Consider the following 17,515-nt stretch of genomic DNA (forward strand, 5'->3'; position numbering starts at 1 on the left):
TAACCGAGCGTCGAATGGCCACTTGTGTTGCTACTTTTTGATTACTCAAAATGTCAAGCAGATAGACGGGAAATGATTAAATGTCAAGACATACATTTCAAATGATCTGTTGCTCCCTTATCTCTGCCTTCTTAAGGCTATAAGCAGTTCAAATAAAAAGCATAAAAGGGGTCGCAGCAAATTTGAGTTGTAAAAATATTTCTGTTTGTATATGTGACTCTTCATATAAATAGGCCTCTTTAAAAAGCTATACCTTCGTTATCTTTGGGTAGAATGGATAAAGATCTTCATCCAATGCACTCAGGAAGACAATGGGACAGATATTGTGCATGTGACCCATAGCACAACACAACTGATGGTATGGACAGAAAGGCCATCAAAAGGCCACAGTTGATTAGATAGCTAGGAACTCTGTTGACATCACCTCTTGCATCATTCACAACTTAATTAAAACTTTTCTTTTTCTCTATGTCCATTGTTGCCCCTAAAGGTCTCTGGTCTTATCTCAGGGAATGATGAAGAGTGTAGGTAGTGTTTTCTGAGACACTGAGGCCTATATAAGGGTAAGGACAGTCAAGAAAGAAACATAGCACACAGGCATATCAAGCAAATCCCCCATTCGTCAAGACATCTGTAGCATCCTTCAACCTCACCATGTGGAAGGCCGCAATCTTGACTTTGGTCTTATTGGTGGCATTGGTAGACAGGGTGCAGTCTGATGATGGCAATCCCTCTTTCTATGGGGTGAAACTGTGTGGAAGAGAGTTCATACGAGCAGTCATCTTTACCTGTGGTGGTTCACGCTGGAGAAGAAGTTTGGGAGACTCGGGTAAGAGAGTGTTTGTGAGACTGTAGATGTCAATTTTATATGATGTGCTAAGTTTTCCCTTCTAATATTAAGTGGCATACTCTTTCTCTCTATCAGCTCTGACTGGAGAAGAGGCCTTTGACTCATGGCACATGAAACCCATTCATCAACTCGACAGTGAGCAGGATCCTGCAGAGTCCCAAACATGGAAAGATCATACATCAAATGTGCCTGCTGGATTCTTCCGCTCAGCTCGCTCACCAATCTCAGAGGAGGTGCTTGAAGCTCTACGGAGTGCAGACAGGAAAGGACGAGATGTTGTTGTTGGACTTTCAAATGCCTGCTGCAAGTGGGGCTGTAGCAAGAGTGAAATCAGCTCTCTGTGCTGAAGATTATTTCTTAAATGTTTGATATGTAATGTGTCTTGAAATTGAACTACTGGAGAGATCTACTCTTCTCCAATGAAAAAGAATAATTTCTTCATGTTTAGGTTTTTCAGATATCCACATCCAATCCAAAAGTCATCCATGTGTTGCTACACAGGTCTGCACAAAAAAGTACATGTATTGAAAACGTTATTGCTGTTATTATCAACGATTATTATATATGAGAAATAAAGTTTTGTGTAATTGTTATGACAGTTTCTGTTCCTCTTACAAATCAGTAACTAGAACTATGCTGTAGCCCATTGGCACACTTCCATATTTCCAAAGTCTTGTTTCAATGAAACAGTTTTGAGAAGGATTTCGAAATGGCAGGAAGTGATGGTGACTTTGAATATACAGAGCGACCTAGTGGTCACTGTTGTTGCTTTGGTAGTCTGCAAGAGGGAAACTTAACAGAGTAACACTTGACTGGCTTTATTAGGTATGATAACAAACAACATGCTGCCTCTGTGAAGACTGTAAAGTTGGCTCTGGATTTAATAGTGTTAATGGAAATATATCAGAATCACGTTGAGGCACACAGCTATCAAAACATAACCAACATTAAATAAAATTTAAATTTCTAATTTTTAGGTTAAATATTGTTTGTTTTCAACCCTGCTTGTAAGGTGTCCTTGGGTTTTTGAAAGGCACCCATAAAAAAAATTTATTATTATTTTTTTTCATATATTTTATTTGGTTTTTTAAAATTTAGAACATAGAAATCCTGACAGTGCAGGATAAATCACGAGACACAAAGACAGCCATTTGCATCAAGACAACATAACAAAGCAAGACAAAACATAAACAAACATTTCTTCTTATAATTAAAAGGATAAACAACAAGAAAGTGATATTAAGTAGCCTGTATTATAGTTGATGAAGAAATGTCCACGCCCTGCAGCATTTCAAACAGAACTGTTGAAAATGTTTTCAGAATTTGCCACCATCTAGTGGTCAAAAGTTTTGCACAACTCAAAGTAACGCTTCTAATATTTCTATTTCCTTAAATTAAAGATATATGGTTAAAGCTGCCATATCTTCGCCCCCACTGCAGAAACCAAAAGAGCACACAGGTTGTCAAACAGTCAATAAGCTCCTTGTTGTTATCTGGACTGACGGTCTGTCCAGTACGGAAGCCGATTATGACCAAAAAAATAGATCAGCCGGCTTGATTGCAAGGCATGCAATCTGTGTCACATACCAGCTAGCTCAGCAACCACAACAGATCCACTGTGATCAGAACAGTTTGTAATTAGCGACGCATTGCAGTTGTATTTTATTTAATGTTAGTTGTTACAGCTTGGCTGAGTTATTTTCTATAGAAATATAGGTCTAACACACCGGAGTGAACAGGTAAAACGTTTCGCGGTACTTTCAATATGATGCTAGCTAGCCATGCTACGAGTTGCTGCTTCCAGGATTTGATATGCTGTGTATTATAATGCACCCCTTGTGTGCACCTCCTCTGTTACTTTGATTACTAAACAAAATACAGACTGACTCTCTGAGACAGCGCAAAGAGGCACATCGGTAGTTACTGTATTAACAAAAAGAAGCTGTTTGTAATGTGTGTATGTAATATTGTGGTACGTGTTTGTTATCGTAAAGATGCTAAGCTAGCTTGTGCTATCCAAAAGAGCTGGACACTTGCGCTTGTGGGCCTTAATTGAGGAAATGACTGGTCAAAACGTAATTGATTGTTGGTATGATTGCTTATTCTGCTAACTCCTGTCATTTTTACGATTAAAGCAGCTAATTGAGTGGCTAACAATTACCGCCAGATGTTTTGGGAAATGGTTGCTAGTAGCAACGGTATCTCATCGTTAGCTGAAATCATGACTGCGTAATGTTTGCTGAGTTGTGAATTATTGGTTTGTTACATACGGGAGAGCTGTGGTCAGAGTCGGGGCTGTGTATAGTACATGCTTCATAAAAATGATGAGTGTGATGTCCTCTGTAGGATGGAGTGGCAGCCGGATGAACAGGGTCTGCAGCAAGTGCTTCAGCTGCTTAAAGACTCCCAGTCTCCAGACACAGCGACCCAGAGAGCCGTGCAAGAAGTATCCTTACATCTGTTTGTGTTTGTGTGAGAGGAAAAGGTGTGACATTTACTTCTAGTGAGAGCTAAAGTGTCACAGTGGGTGTCAATGAGAGCTGTCAGGGTGTTGTTTGTGCAGCTTGCATCACATAAAACTGTGTGATGGATTCTAAATCAATCCACACTGCACAAGTTTTTGTTCGTGTCTATGTTTGAACTCCTTAACGGAGCCTGTAGAAACTGGAGCAACTTAATCAGTTCCCAGATTTTAACAACTATCTCATCTTTGTCCTCACAAGCCTCAAATCAGAGGGTATGTATACGCCAGAAATAAACACATTCACAATCAAACTTACTGGATCATCAATCACTGAATAACCTTTATAATTCTGTTCTCCTGCACGTATTTCTGTAGCTAACCTTATCTTTCCTGTTTTAAAAATGTGTTCATACTGTCTCTCTGCCCCTTCCTTCTCAAGACGAGCCCACTCGCTCTCTGAGCGGTCTGATACTGAAGAACAATGTGAAGGCTCACTATCAGAACTTCCCTCCCAATGTGGCCGACTTCATTAAAAGAGAATGCCTCAACAACATCGGAGACCCATCGCCGCTTATCAGAGCTACGATCGGTGGGTGTTTGAGTGAGAAACAGAAAGTTAGTGTTGGCTGCCATTCTGAGTCACAATATTATGTAGGTGGTTACATTTCTGCAGGTAATGTTTCTGTGTGGGAGAGAGCTGTGTTGTCAAGATGTTTGAAATGACTGAGTGCGATGGCAACTTATTCCTTTGTATTGAAATTTGAAAGCCTGGTTTATCATTGTGTGACCTTTTTTGTTATGCGTCATCAAGGTATCCTGATCACGACTATCGCCTCGAAAGGAGAACTGCAGACGTGGCCAGAACTGCTGCCTCAGCTCTGTAATCTGCTCAACTCGGAGGACTACAACACCTGCGAGGTAACGCACGGCCGCATAGACCAACAGATAATGTTGCAGTTTGCATTACGTGGCACTCACTGTCATGCACTTTGACTTTTTAGGGTTCTTTTGGAGCTTTGCAGAAGATCTGTGAGGATTCATCCGAGTTGTTGGACAGTGATGCCCTAAACAGACCTCTCAATATCATGATCCCCAAATTCCTACAGTTTTTTAAGCACTGCAGCCCCAAGATCAGGTCAGTGAAACACTCGGTTGAGTCCTACTCACACGTTGTCTCTGTGTCCGTCTTTCTACTCTTTCTCTCCTTGTTTATGTCATCACTGTGGATTTCACCTGCTTGTCTCCCTCTCAGGTCCCATGCTATAGCGTGTGTGAACCAGTTCATCATCGGTCGAGCTCAGGCTTTAATGGATAACATAGACACTTTCATTGAGGTGAGCGGGCCATGAATCGATGAAACGTATTTTGTGGAAAGTCAGGATTTTCAAAAATGTGAATCGAGATTCTTTCTTTACCTCAATGTGTCGCTCCCCGTGGGCTCCTGTAGTTCACCCTCCTCGTTTACTCCGTACTGAGCAATTTTAAAGATGAGTCTACAGCTTGCACTTTAACCTCCTGAAGAGAAACCTTACATCTGTATTCATCCTCAAAGGGAAATTCAATTTGCGTCTTGTTAATTGTATTTATAAATGAAAAGCAAAACTTGTATTTAGTAAATTCTTTGTCATTTGGAAAACATTCTATTAAAATCAAAAACCGACTTTGAGCAAATCAGAGGTTTAATTTTTAGGCCATATCGCTCAGTCCTACTCTAAGTGCTTTTAATGATTCACATTGCGCCCGCTCACAGATGCACTTTGCTGAGTTACGTGATTTTACTTTTAAACTGGGGATTGAACTAAAGATAGAGTTTATGAACGACTTACATAACATGATTTAACAATTAACCTTTTAATGTATGAACTGTCTAAAAGAAGTAGGAAACAGTCCATTTTCAGGAGCTGTAAGTGACATCTTCAAAATAGATTAACTCTTAAGACCCATCACATCATTTTAAAAACACAAAGCAGATAAAGGCTGAATGAGGCAGAAACTAGCAAACATTTTGACATCTCTGCTACGATTGATTTCACTTCAGTTGGGAAGGAGAGTTTTTGTTTCTGTCATGGATGAGCTCATTTTTCTGCTTGTACTGATGATATACAGCGTTTTGATAAAGAAATGATTTGAGTCACACACATACTAACTTTATCATGAAGCTGTATGTAATTGTGTGTCAGATATTTGTCTTCTGCTGCTTGAGACAAGGCAGCGCTGGAAGTCTTTTTACAGTTCAGAAAATGTGTTTTTTTTAAGCTGATGTATGTCCTCTCATTAAAAGAAGAATGTGCAACTCTTTGATCCAGTAGATTTCACCCTTGAGCACCAGTGTGACACCTCCACCGCACTAAATCCTCTGCTCTCCTACAGCGACACACACACACACATTTACACAAATGAGTAATGAAATTGTAACACACGTTAACTAAGCACGAAGCGCGAGGACAAAATTGACCTTGTCTCAAGCAGCAGTTTTGTGTTGGCAGGCTAATGGTAACGCTCTTTTTAACATTACATGTACATTTAGCTGGAATGATCGTGATCTAAAAATGCAGTTTTCTTCTTTTCTCTCGTCTTTCACTTAATCAGCTTTTCTCTGAAGGGGAGGAGCCGTCCGTGTAAACATGATGTAAACACAGCTCAGAAAACAACACAGCCAGCACGACTCGAGCTTCTTTCTCATTAATAATAATACATTTTATTTGTAAGCGCTTTTACAAATGCTCAAAGTTACTTTACACATGAAAATCATAAAACATACAGTTAAAAACAGTATAAAACAGCAGAAAAGAAAAAAAAAGTTATGTATTAAAAGCTCATTTAAAAAGGTGAGTTTTGAGCATGGTTTTAAATGTTGGGAGGTGTGTGCCTGAACGGATGTGTTTGGGGAGTGAAGTGAAGACAGTCATGACTCAGAGAGATGTTTACAGAGAATAGACTTAATTTCTTCTATATTTATGTCTAAAATGTTTCACGTTCTTCGGCACATCCTGGTGAAACCCCTGTAATCTGTAGCATCATACCCTGCTTTGTTTTAAAGCCTTCAGTGAAAGTGTACGTTTGGAACCTGCTTCACTTTACTGTCAGCTCAGCTTCTTTCTCTTCACCCTGACCTTCCCTTCTCCTCATCAGAGTCTTTTTGCACTGGCCGGTGATGAGGACTGTGAAGTGCGAAAGAACGTGTGCAGGGCTCTGGTGATGCTTCTGGAAGTCCGGATTGACCGCCTCATCCCCCACATGCACAGCATCATACAGGTGAGGCTCAGAGCGGATCTGGCAGACGGCCGTCTCTTCCCTCCTCGACCTCACCGTGACCTCTTGTTTTCTGCCACCAGTACATGCTGCAGCGCACTCAGGACCCAGATGAGAACGTGGCTCTGGAGGCCTGTGAGTTCTGGTTGACTCTGGCTGAACAGCCCATCTGCAAAGAGGCTCTGTCTGGTCACTTGGTTCAGTAAGTGCTCACACGCCCACAGCTTGTTGTCAGGGTTAAGATGACCACAAGAACGGAAATATCCAGCTTTGTATGAATCTTATCTCAGAATTAACGCGGTTGTCTTTCTCTGTATTCAGACTGATTCCTATCCTGGTGAATGGGATGAAATACTCTGAGATTGACATTATCCTCCTAAAGGTGAACACCCCTGACTCCTTATCTCCTCCTTCGTCCCCGTGTTCAATCGGCGCTAACCTTTCTCTCTCTGTTGTCCAGGGTGACGTGGAAGAGGATGAGGCCGTTCCAGACAGCGAGCAGGACATCAAACCTCGCTTCCACAAGTCCCGCACCGTCACTCTGCAGCACGAAGGAGGGGAGGGGGAGGAGGGGGAGGACATAGATGAAGACGAGGATGACGACGACGACACTCTGTCTGACTGGAACCTACGTAAGTTTGCAGAATGCTGCTTTTGGTAACCGTCTCTGGAGGCCTCGTGGCAGCTCATGCTCATGAAGTGCCTTCTTAGACTTCATATTTTGACAAAGTTATCTCATGCTGATTGTGCGCCCCCCCCCCCCCAGGGAAGTGTTCTGCTGCAGCTCTGGATGTTCTTGCTAACGTGTTTCGTGAAGAGCTGCTTCCTCATCTCCTGCCCCTGCTCAAAGGCCTCCTCTTCCACCCGGACTGGGTCATCAAGGAGTCTGGTATCTTGGTCCTGGGGGCTATCGCTGAGGGTGAGGCTTTGCACAAACCTGAAACTGAGCTACAGAAGAGATTTGTTTTCTCATTTAAAAAACGTTATAGCTGTTTTAGACATAACCAGCCGAGCTGTTTTCCTCTTGTTTCCAGTAGTCATACTAAGCTAAGCTAACCGGCGTAAGTGTATTAACCTTTTATCTCCTCCCAGGCTGCATGCAAGGCATGGTACCGTACTTGCCGGAGCTCATCCCCCACCTCATTCAGTGTTTGTGTGACAAGAAGGCTTTGGTCCGTTCCATCGCCTGCTGGACTCTCAGCCGCTACGCCCACTGGGTGGTCAGCCAACCTCCCGACGCTCACCTCAAACCCCTCATGACAGAGCTGCTGAAGCGCATCCTTGATGGCAACAAGAGGGTACAGGAAGCAGCGTGCAGGTAAGGCGCTTAGTTTCTCCCCGTGTTTCCATTTCCTCCATTTTGTTTCACAATCCGCTCATCTCGCACACTGGTCTTTCCCGCAGTGCGTTCGCTACACTGGAGGAGGAGGCGTGTACGGAGCTGGTGCCTTACCTGAGCTTCATCCTGGACACCCTAGTTTTTGCTTTTGGGAAGTACCAGCACAAGAACCTGCTCATTCTTTACGATGCAATCGGGACGTTGGCAGACTCAGTGGGACATCATCTGAACCAGCCTGTGAGAATGAAATGCACATTAGAAACAGTTTTGTTTTTTACATTTCCTTTTTGGTAGAAGAAGAAATGACGGATGTCAAAATGTCACATTGTCGTAGGAGTACATTCAGAAGCTGATGCCTCCGCTGATAGCAAAGTGGAACGAGCTGAAGGACGAGGACAAAGACCTGTTCCCTCTGCTCGAGTGTCTCTCGTCCGTCGCCACGGCGCTGCAGAGCGGCTTCCTCCCCTACTGCGAACCTGTTTACCAGCGCTGTGTCACCCTGGTGCAGAAGACGCTGGCTCAGGCCATGGTGAGGCCATGCTTGTGTTTTGACTGCCTCACATAAATCATGCTTGAGTTCAGTACTTTACACCATGTCCACTTTGCGTCTCAGATGTACAGTCAGCAGCCAGACCAGTACGAAGCGCCGGACAAAGACTTCATGATCGTGGCTCTGGACCTTTTAAGTGGCCTCGCTGAGGGACTGGGGGGCCACGTGGACACTCTTGTCGCCCGCAGTAACATCATGACGCTGCTTTTCCAGTGCATGCAGGTGAGGAGAGCCGCTGTGTGTCGAATTAAACCTACAAACAACTTTAAATCTGCTGCTCTTACACGTGCACAGACACAGGGAGCACGCCTCGTGTTCTGAAATGTTCCATTTGAAATCCTGTTTACCAGCTGAACATGAACATTGTTAAAAGAAAGCCATGAGATGCTGCATATTTTGAGCAAGGCACCTTAATGCCAGTGCTTTGACAAGAGGGATGTCTCTCTCTCTCTCTCTCTCTCTCTCTCTCTCTCTCTCTCTCTCTCTCTCTCTCTCTTTCTCTCTCTCTCTCTCTCTGTCTCTGTCTCTGTCTCTGTCTCTGTCTCTGTGACTGAACAAGAAATAGAACACGTTCTCACCTTCAGAGAATCTACTGGGGAATAGTTTCTGGGAACATTTCTTATAAAAAAAAAAAAAGTTCAAAGTTCATATAGATGTGGAAATATGCTTTACTTACATCTTTTCTTTTCTTTTTTTTTTTCTTTCTTTTTCAGTTAAAATCCATCCATTGACACTAGGTTGTGTGTGTTGGAGAAATTAAAGAATATGAGACTTAGAAAAATAGCTCAAATCCATATGCTGTCTGTCCTGCATCAACTATTTAGATCTGCTTGTTCTGTGTGTTCACAGTTTCCCTCTTTGTCTGTCTCTTTTTTTTTCCCCCTCAGGATACGATGCCTGAAGTTCGACAGAGTTCATTCGCCCTCCTCGGAGACTTGACCAAGGCCTGCTTCCCTCACGTCAAGCCATGCATTGGTACTGATCTCACTCTCAGAATAGTCCCATCATCCTCCTTGTGTCGTGTTTCTAACGTGATGATAACGTGTTTCCTGCAGCTGAATTCATGCCAATACTCGGGACAAATCTGAACCCAGAGTTCATCTCTGTCTGCAACAACGCCACCTGGGCTATAGGAGAGATATGTATGCAGATGGGTGAGTTTCAGCAAGTGTGCTCAAAAGTGATGCTGATGCCATTTTAAGAGATGTCATATGAGACCGTGGATTAAATGTCTACACTTACTGTACTCTCCGTCAGGAGTGGAGATGCAGCCGTATATTGCAATGGTTCTGAACCAGCTGGTTGAAATAATTAACCGACCCAACACCCCCAAGACCCTGCTGGAGAACACGGGTACATAAACACACAGACTCTATTGACTGATGACAGTGAAGCAGGACCTGTAACAGCTCACATGAACCGTTTTCTCTCTCGGTCCTTCTCCAGCGATCACGATCGGCCGACTGGGCTACGTGTGTCCTCAGGAGGTCGCTCCCATGCTGCCGCAGTTTATCCGACCTTGGTAAGCCACTCTATGATCTTTTTCTCCCTTTGCTGCCACACACGAAGCAGACATGTATGCAATGCCCACCTTTACATGGCTGTGTGCTCACTCCTCTCATAATCAAGTTGAATGATGAAAACACATTGGTGTCTGTTCAGAATGTTTTCCTTTGTGCCCTTGTGCTTTCTTAATTGATCAGGATGCTGACTAATAAAACAACATTTCCAGGGATGCAGTATTGACATTCTTTATAAAGAGCTTGAAATGATGGAGTGATTAATAGTGCTTTCCTCCAAACACAGCAAGATAATGGCAGTATTGTGTTTAGGGGGGGTTGGATAGCAACAATGTTGTTCGACTCATGTACAGAGGATGTAGCTCTTGTTGTCGAGGCCGTGGGTTCGAATCATCCCCCTCTCTCTCCTCCCAACGTTTCCTAACTCTCCTCAGCTGTCCTGTCTAATAAAGACAAACACGGGCTTTAAAATGATCTTTGAAAAACACGACATTCATTTGTTTTAAACCTGTCTTTATCTCATTCACGTTTTGATGATAAGAAAGAGTTAAAGGCAGGGGTTGGTCATTTTTGAAAACTAGCATGATTTTTAAAGTAGCATTCCCTCAGTGCTCCATCTGCATCCCAAGCCTCCCTTCTTTGCTTCCTCTAAAGCCACACCCCTCACTGACATGCACTAACGCCATTGGTCCAGAAGCGGACCTCAGCTCATGTTTTGAGTGTGGGTTTATGCATGCATGGAGTAGAGCTGCGAGCAGGGACGCCTGATTGGTTCCTTTAAATTGGCTCCTCATTGCAGACATGGCATCATGTTTACAAACTGCTCAATGGTTAATATTGACATGCTGCAGGTGCACGTCTCTGCGTAACATCCGAGACAACGAGGAGAAAGACTCCGCCTTCCGGGGGATTTGCATGATGATTGGTGTGAATCCAGGGGGCGTGGTGCAGGTGAGACACGCTGTCTGTTTGTGGCTTTGAACCCACATTTGATCTGAGCGTGACGTTGAGAATATTCACATTACTTCTCCTCTCTTTCTCTGCGTTTGTCCAGGACTTCATTTTCTTCTGCGACGCTGTGGCCTCCTGGGTGAATCCTAAAGACGATCTGAGAGACATGTTTTATAAGGTGAAGGACACTGGACAGACTCACGGCAGGACGCTTTCCCTGTCAGATTGGAGCGGGGGGTCGGGAGGCAGAACGTTAAGAACTCAGATCTCTGAGCTACGAGTGACCTCACACCCGAGACGAATCATAGACACAGTAGTGACTTTGTTTCGTAAGCTAATACCTGACGACAACAAAACACTACATGATAGATATATGATAGATGTGCACGAAAATAACATGACAACATGTCCACAGATTGAACCTGCACGACACTGTTGATTGTAGTCATTACACAAAAAGAGGACTACATTACACTAATAAAGGCCGTAGTTCCAGGTTAAACGTTTGCAGCCAGGATGGATTTTAAATCTGAATACAGAAGTTTCTGAGTCTGAATTCTGACTTCAGGAGACGTACCTAAAGAGGTATTGGACAGGGATCTCAGAAGGTAACTTCCTGAAATTATCTAGATATTTCCAGGACATGTGAAAACGGCATTGGCTGCTTTTCATGAGGCCTGGTGTTGATGTAGGACTCAGTAAGTGAGTTTATTGGTTGTCCCTTTTAGGGGAATTCTTTTTCTCAGTTCCATGCCTTTTCATGGTACATGGTACTATTGAGTGAAGGCTTTTAACCTTTGAGTTGAACTGATGATGTCACTGAAAGTAACTTTCCCCCACCCTCTGCCCCTCAACACAGATTCTGCATGGTTTCAAGGAGCAGGTTGGAGAGGAGAACTGGCAGCAGTTCTCCGAGCAGTTCCCCCCACTGCTGAAGGAGAGACTGGCAGCCTGCTACGGCGTTTAGACTCTCTACACCCACCAAAGAGGTAATCCCTGTCAACCTTTCATTTGAACGCAAGTCAAAGGAACACTGCTGTGAGGTGAATCCGTTCATGTGCCGCTCTCTCTTACGTTCCAGGTGAGCCAGCAGGAGGAGGGTGAATGGGAAACTCATCCATCTGTGTATTGCACTGCCCAGATCTGGGGGGAGGGAGAGGGACGCAATTGGCCGCTCCCCCTGACGGACGGCCCCCACGCCCTATGTGTTTGTCCATAGAGGGAGGGTGGGCGGGAGGGGGGGGGAGGGACAGAGGGACACCTCTAGATTAACTAGGCAGGGACCCGACACAGAAAAAAAAAAAACCTAACTGCTAGGGACAGATAGAGAAGGACAGAGAGAAGGACATGTAGGAGAGACAGAGGGATAGACAAGTTGAGAAAGGAGGGAGGCAGGGAGAGAGAGTCTGGCAAAGAGAAAGTTCAGGGATAGAGAGGGAGGGAAACGAGTAACAAGCAGGGAAAAAGATCTACAGAAAGGTCTGTAACTTTGAGATTTTAATGGCATTCTTAAATGTGAGAGTAACTGATAGCCTGACTGACAGACTGACCCACACACAGACTCACACATACCCTTGCACATGCTGTACATGCAGTACTTGGAACCGACTGTGGGTGGCACTATTATTTAGACTTCTTGAGACCTACTACATGTAGTTAGGGACAGACAAGCAGGTGTCTAAACTCTGTTAATTTTCTGGGCGATATCTTTCTTTTCCGGGGAATAGGATTCAACATAAATGACTTCATCTGTAGTTACTGAATTCTTCTTAACTGTGTGATAGTCGTGCTATCCTCATCCATGTTTCCTATCTTCAGTTTGGACCAGAGTGCTGCTTCACAGAGCTATCCATCTATCAGACATATTCCTGTCACATTTTCTACCTGATCGAAATAGAGATAGAGAGAGAAAAATGAAATAAGTGTCTTTCCTCGTGGCTTCACAGAAACCATTCCTGTAGGAAGGGAGGATTAGGGCTAACACATTTGTTTTCTCACCAGAGACGAAGAACAAGTAGAACAATAATCACATCTTTAGTTGCGTCTTTTGAAGTTGTGTGTGTGTGTGTGTGTGTGTGTGTGTAAGTGTGCGCTTGCATGCATGTGCAATTTATAAATCCTTTCTTTGGCATTCTGTTTAAGTGCGTGACATATGTATTGTTTTTGATATGGTACCAAGCTAAAACTTGACTCCCACCGCAGCATCCTTGGCACCTGTTAACTGTGACCAAGTGTTAGTGTGTTTGTTTGTTTATTAAGATGGGGTTTGTGTGTGCAAGAGTGAGTGTGTACGTGTTTGTGGACATTCGTAATGATATCCATTTGATGCCATATTGATATCTTAAGTAAAACAGTGATAAGCAATGTCATTGTGATCTTTATAATGTTTTAAAAATGGTCCATATTCTTTTCTTTTTTTTTTTTTTGCTGCTACTGATAATTTCTGTTTCTATATTAGACTTAAATTCGCACAATTAACGCAAAAAAAAAAAAATCCGAATTAACGGTATTTTCATTGACTTGGTTTTGCACTTTTTATTTTATTTTAACTTTTTCTTTTTGTATGGACTTTTTTTTAACCTCGCCCATATAATATGTGTTGACCCTGATGTTAGTGTTTGTCATACTGTGTTGCACTGTGAAATTAAGTGTCTTTGACTGGCAAAATATCCCAATACTAAATGGCAAATAAAAACAACTTTGTGAAACTGGGACTAATCGGCACTTTTACAATGACTAACTTTGCCATGTTGCTGAGGTGTATGTGTGTGTGTGTGTGTGTGTGTGTGTGTGTGTGTTAGAGATCCTGCACGTGTGAGATCCTGCATGAGTAAGTGTGCATGAGTACTTTACCTTTATTTGCCTCTTAGCATGTTTTGGATAGTTCAGTGGTGTTCATTTGATGCGTGCACAGTAGGGGTGCAAAATTGATTCCGAAGGATTTGTAGCTTACCCCAGTCTACTGAGTGCGCATGCTCTGTGTCTGCCGTTTTCACTGTGTGTGCGCGAAAGTGTTTGCAGTGGTATACATTTGATGTATTCATGTATTTCCGAGTAATATGGAGCCCTTTACACACCAACACCACCTCAATTCACAACAAAGGAAAGTATAGTTAAAAGTTGGAACAGCTAGGACACTGCCAAAGAGCGACTGAAATGTAAAACAAAAGGATAAGTAGAGATTCCTGTGTTCAACAGGTGCATCATGATAACAGACAGGCGCAGGCACAGAAGGGCTTTTATTAAAACGTGATTATAGCATATTGATTTCAGCTACCTACAGTATACTTTTAATGGATATTCTGCCGGTGTTTGCCAGTAAGCAAGACATTTGAACAATAATTAATGATGCACTTGATTTGACCTAGACTGTGACCATAGAGATAATCAAATCAATTTTTAATCATCTGAAGTATAAGACAATCTGAAGTCAGTCAAGTTTTACCACTCCTGGTTTGAAGCTTGTTTGTGAGAATTTTTTAGTTGCCTCGTTTTTAGTGTTTTTTTTGTGTGTAACTGTTGTCATAGTTTCACAAAAGTTTTTTTTTTTTTTTAGTGTTCGAGGGATCAATGTACAGTTTATTTGATTGATTCTGTCGTATTGATGGTTTATCAACATTTGAAAGAGTAGAAGTGTGCTACTTTTAAATAGGTGTAAAAATTCCAGTAGATACAAGGATTTTTTTTCTAAATTATGTTTCTGTAATAAATAGCATGACATTGTTCCATGATATTGACGGAAAGACTTTGGTACCTTGTTTCTGCAGCTTACTTTTGCCAGTCATCTCAACTTTTTATAACGGTGGGAAAGAAAATAAAATGCTCTGAGTCAATTTGTATCATCTTAAGTTGTGTATTCTTGCATGTGAAGTTGGATTAATGGTATTAGAGTTTCCAGGTAGGCAGGTACAGGTGTTATGTGGGTGGTAAATCTGGACTCACAAAAAAAACCTCTTAAACACACTAAAGCCTATTCTTGACACAGGTATGTAACTATTAAAGAATATCTAACTAATCGATCTCTTTCAGATCCTCTAAAATGCACTATTCTATCCTTTTAGAAACCATTTAATTGTAACGATTCCCTTTCAAGATGAGATGATTTGAAGCCATTTCGACACAAAACATTTCATTTGAAAATATCTACTGCCATCTGAGGAGTCTTTGTAGACGTGTATAATAACTATAGTCTGTATGCATTTAACAGGACCTCAGAGCTCTGGGAACAATCAATAACAGAGTATATGTTTCTATAATCTCAAGCATGAACACTCGGCTGAACTTCAGTTGAGACACAAACTGCCTTTCCATGGGATCTTACAACTTTTGGGAGTTTGAGTAGAATTGCTTGGGCAGTTTAAGACGTGTATCCCTTCAGCAGAGCCGAGCTGAACTTCTTCGCCTTTATTCACTTAGTTCAATTGTGGACACTCTATCAGGAATTGCTTGATGATGGTCTTTTCTTTTCCACTACTTAAGTTTATTTAGCTGCTATATCTGCCTGTCATGTTGGCTTTGATGCAGTGATGCCAGGTGAACAACCTTCATGGGATTCAGTTTTAGTGGTCGATGCTCTCTGATGATCCCCATCTGAGCCTAATGAGTCTTTAGATATAAAATTGCCTTTAAAAAACATACAAAACGTATTGCTTTGACTGTGGAAAATGAGTTGCCGAGCATCATGCTTAATCTGCAGAGGAGCTGCTTGTCAGACAAGGCATGCAAAACCACCAGTGGGCCCTAAAGAGGTGGACGAAAATCTTCACATTTTGGAATGATGGTCCCCCGTCCTTGGGGATTCCTATCTGACAGAACTCACTCTCGTCACCTTGCTGACCTTGCTGCTAGAGGGCCCCACAATTGACTTTTCCTAGGGCCCCAATAGACTCTAGAATCACCACTGTTCACCTGTGTGTTTACCCAGTTCACTTCAGATAGGTCCAACATCACATCATGCCTGAATGTGGCGTATTTATATCGGTAATCCATGTGCTACGCAATTACATAGACCATGCGTCGATGTGACCAGCTGTCTGTTTTGCTTATCCAGCGTAGGGCAAAGCTGTCTAAACGGCGGCTTTCTAACTGGCTCGTGAAGACTATCTACGTGGCATACAACTTTAGGGGTCTTATGTTGCATATCAGTGTTAGACGCAGCCCCCTTTACTGATGCTTACAGTCTTTTATATATATATATATTTTTTTTTATATATATATATATATATATATATATATATATATCTTATTGTGATCTTATCGGCTTGTACAACTGCACTTATTGCACAATACTAAGAGTCTTTCCGAGGTGCCCTCACCTTCACAGTACACCAGGTCTGGTCAGTATTACTGGCAGCATTTGGCAAACTGCTGGAAGAAAGCTGTAACACTAAAGAGCTTTTGGTTAATTCTGTTGCCGATTCCTTTAATCATCTTGGTCAAACTAAAAACAGTCCAGCCTGCATTGACGGCTTATCTAACATTTCACTGTATTCTACCCAAACAGTGTTAGACATAGATGGAATATATTATAGGACAGGTGAAGCAGCTATCAAGTGGTTGCTGTTGCTGTAGCCCATTTTAGGTTTTCTCCTAAATTGTTGACTATCCTTGTTCACCTTAAACGACCACCTACCTGAGGAAAGTTGAAAGTCGATGGATTTGCTGTCTAAATGAATTCCATGAAATCACCTTTAGAAAATGTCCCTTATGCCTGGCTTGTACTCGATAGTCGTGCTGATTTAAGGTCCTATTCTTGATCTCAACAATCACAGGGAAGTTCCCGACTCCAGGCTGCTCTGAACCAATTATATTAAATATTGAATATTTAATGATCAGATCAGATCAGATTGATATATATATATATATATATATATATATATATATATATATTGATCAGCTCAGAAATCATTGCTGCCACCCTGATTTATATTTCACATTTGTAACTGAATATTTTGAAAGTCACTTAGTGATGCAGCTGGTCAGGACACTCGATGGTGCCCCTGCAGAAGGAGCACATGATAGGTGGAGGGGTTTCTCGCCTTCTTCAGCTTGCGGAGGAAATAGAGTCGCTATTGTCTTTTCTTGTCCTACCCTATGGACTGGCTACAAACCCCGCCCCCTACAAAATACATCCGATCTAATGTAACCCTAACCAACTGGCTGGCCGTGCTTTGTAGCGGGCGTCACTTGTACTGTACCCGTGTCTGCAGGTGGGATTTTGTCTCTGCACCACTTGGTCAGATGGCTGACCTCCTTCCTGTAGTTCGTCTCATCATTGTTAGAAATGAGACTCACTATAGTTGTATTGTCTTCAAACTTTACAATGTGATTGGTGCTGAAGGTGGTTATGGGTCAGCAGGGGACTTCACATCCTACAGGGTCCCTGTACTTAGTGTGATGGCACTTGAGATGTTGTTGCGGACCTGTACTGCTTGTGGCCTCTGAGTGAGGAAGTCCTGGTACACAAGGAATACAAATGATAAATCCTCCCTGCATGTTATCTCATTTCCCCCTATCCCATGTTTCTCTACAATGAGAAGTCTTTTACTTACTATTTATAACGCGCTGCAACATAACATTTGATTTGAAT

General features: G+C 42.4%; 2 protein-coding genes across 2 annotated transcripts; both read left to right on the top strand.

Annotated features, from left to right (window-relative positions):
• The first annotated feature begins 156 nt into the window (after positions 1 to 156).
• On the top strand, positions 157 to 1,414 carry rln3b (relaxin 3b). The gene is made up of 2 exons (XM_079337664.1): positions 157 to 829; positions 926 to 1,414. Exons 1-2 carry the CDS (start codon positions 655 to 657, stop codon positions 1,195 to 1,197), a joined length of 447 nt encoding a protein of 148 aa, XP_079193790.1. The 5' UTR covers positions 157 to 654; the 3' UTR covers positions 1,198 to 1,414.
• A 950-nt stretch (positions 1,415 to 2,364) lies between these two features.
• On the top strand, positions 2,365 to 13,640 carry tnpo2b (transportin 2b). The gene is made up of 24 exons (XM_079337900.1): positions 2,365 to 2,589; positions 3,197 to 3,296; positions 3,512 to 3,587; positions 3,754 to 3,903; positions 4,126 to 4,232; positions 4,316 to 4,449; positions 4,567 to 4,648; positions 6,447 to 6,569; positions 6,650 to 6,768; positions 6,888 to 6,948; positions 7,027 to 7,198; positions 7,333 to 7,485; positions 7,659 to 7,884; positions 7,971 to 8,142; positions 8,240 to 8,434; positions 8,519 to 8,677; positions 9,343 to 9,430; positions 9,511 to 9,609; positions 9,713 to 9,808; positions 9,902 to 9,977; positions 10,827 to 10,926; positions 11,030 to 11,104; positions 11,786 to 11,915; positions 12,008 to 13,640. The coding sequence occupies exons 2-23, from the start codon at positions 3,198 to 3,200 to the stop codon at positions 11,891 to 11,893; spliced, it is 2,670 nt and encodes an 889-aa protein (XP_079194026.1). The 5' UTR covers positions 2,365 to 2,589; position 3,197; the 3' UTR covers positions 11,894 to 11,915; positions 12,008 to 13,640.
• Positions 13,641 to 17,515: the final 3,875 nt, after the last annotated feature.

The sequence above is a fragment of the Symphodus melops genome, assembly GCF_947650265.1.
Source record: "Symphodus melops genome assembly, chromosome: 2".
NCBI lineage: Eukaryota > Metazoa > Chordata > Actinopteri > Labriformes > Labridae > Symphodus > Symphodus melops.

Excerpts from the sequence above, each read along its gene's own strand:
- rln3b (XM_079337664.1), top strand. The coding sequence starts at position 655 with ATGTGGAAGGCCGCAATCTTGACTTTGGTCTTATTGGTGGCATTGGTA. Across the intron at positions 830-925 it reads AAGAAGTTTGGGAGACTCGG|CTCTGACTGGAGAAGAGGCC; the intron begins GTAAGAGAGTGT and ends TCTCTCTATCAG.
- tnpo2b (XM_079337900.1), top strand. The coding sequence starts at position 3,198 with ATGGAGTGGCAGCCGGATGAACAGGGTCTGCAGCAAGTGCTTCAGCTG. Across the intron at positions 9,610-9,712 it reads AGAGATATGTATGCAGATGG|GAGTGGAGATGCAGCCGTAT; the intron begins GTGAGTTTCAGC and ends ACTCTCCGTCAG. Across the intron at positions 10,927-11,029 it reads ATCCAGGGGGCGTGGTGCAG|GACTTCATTTTCTTCTGCGA; the intron begins GTGAGACACGCT and ends GCGTTTGTCCAG.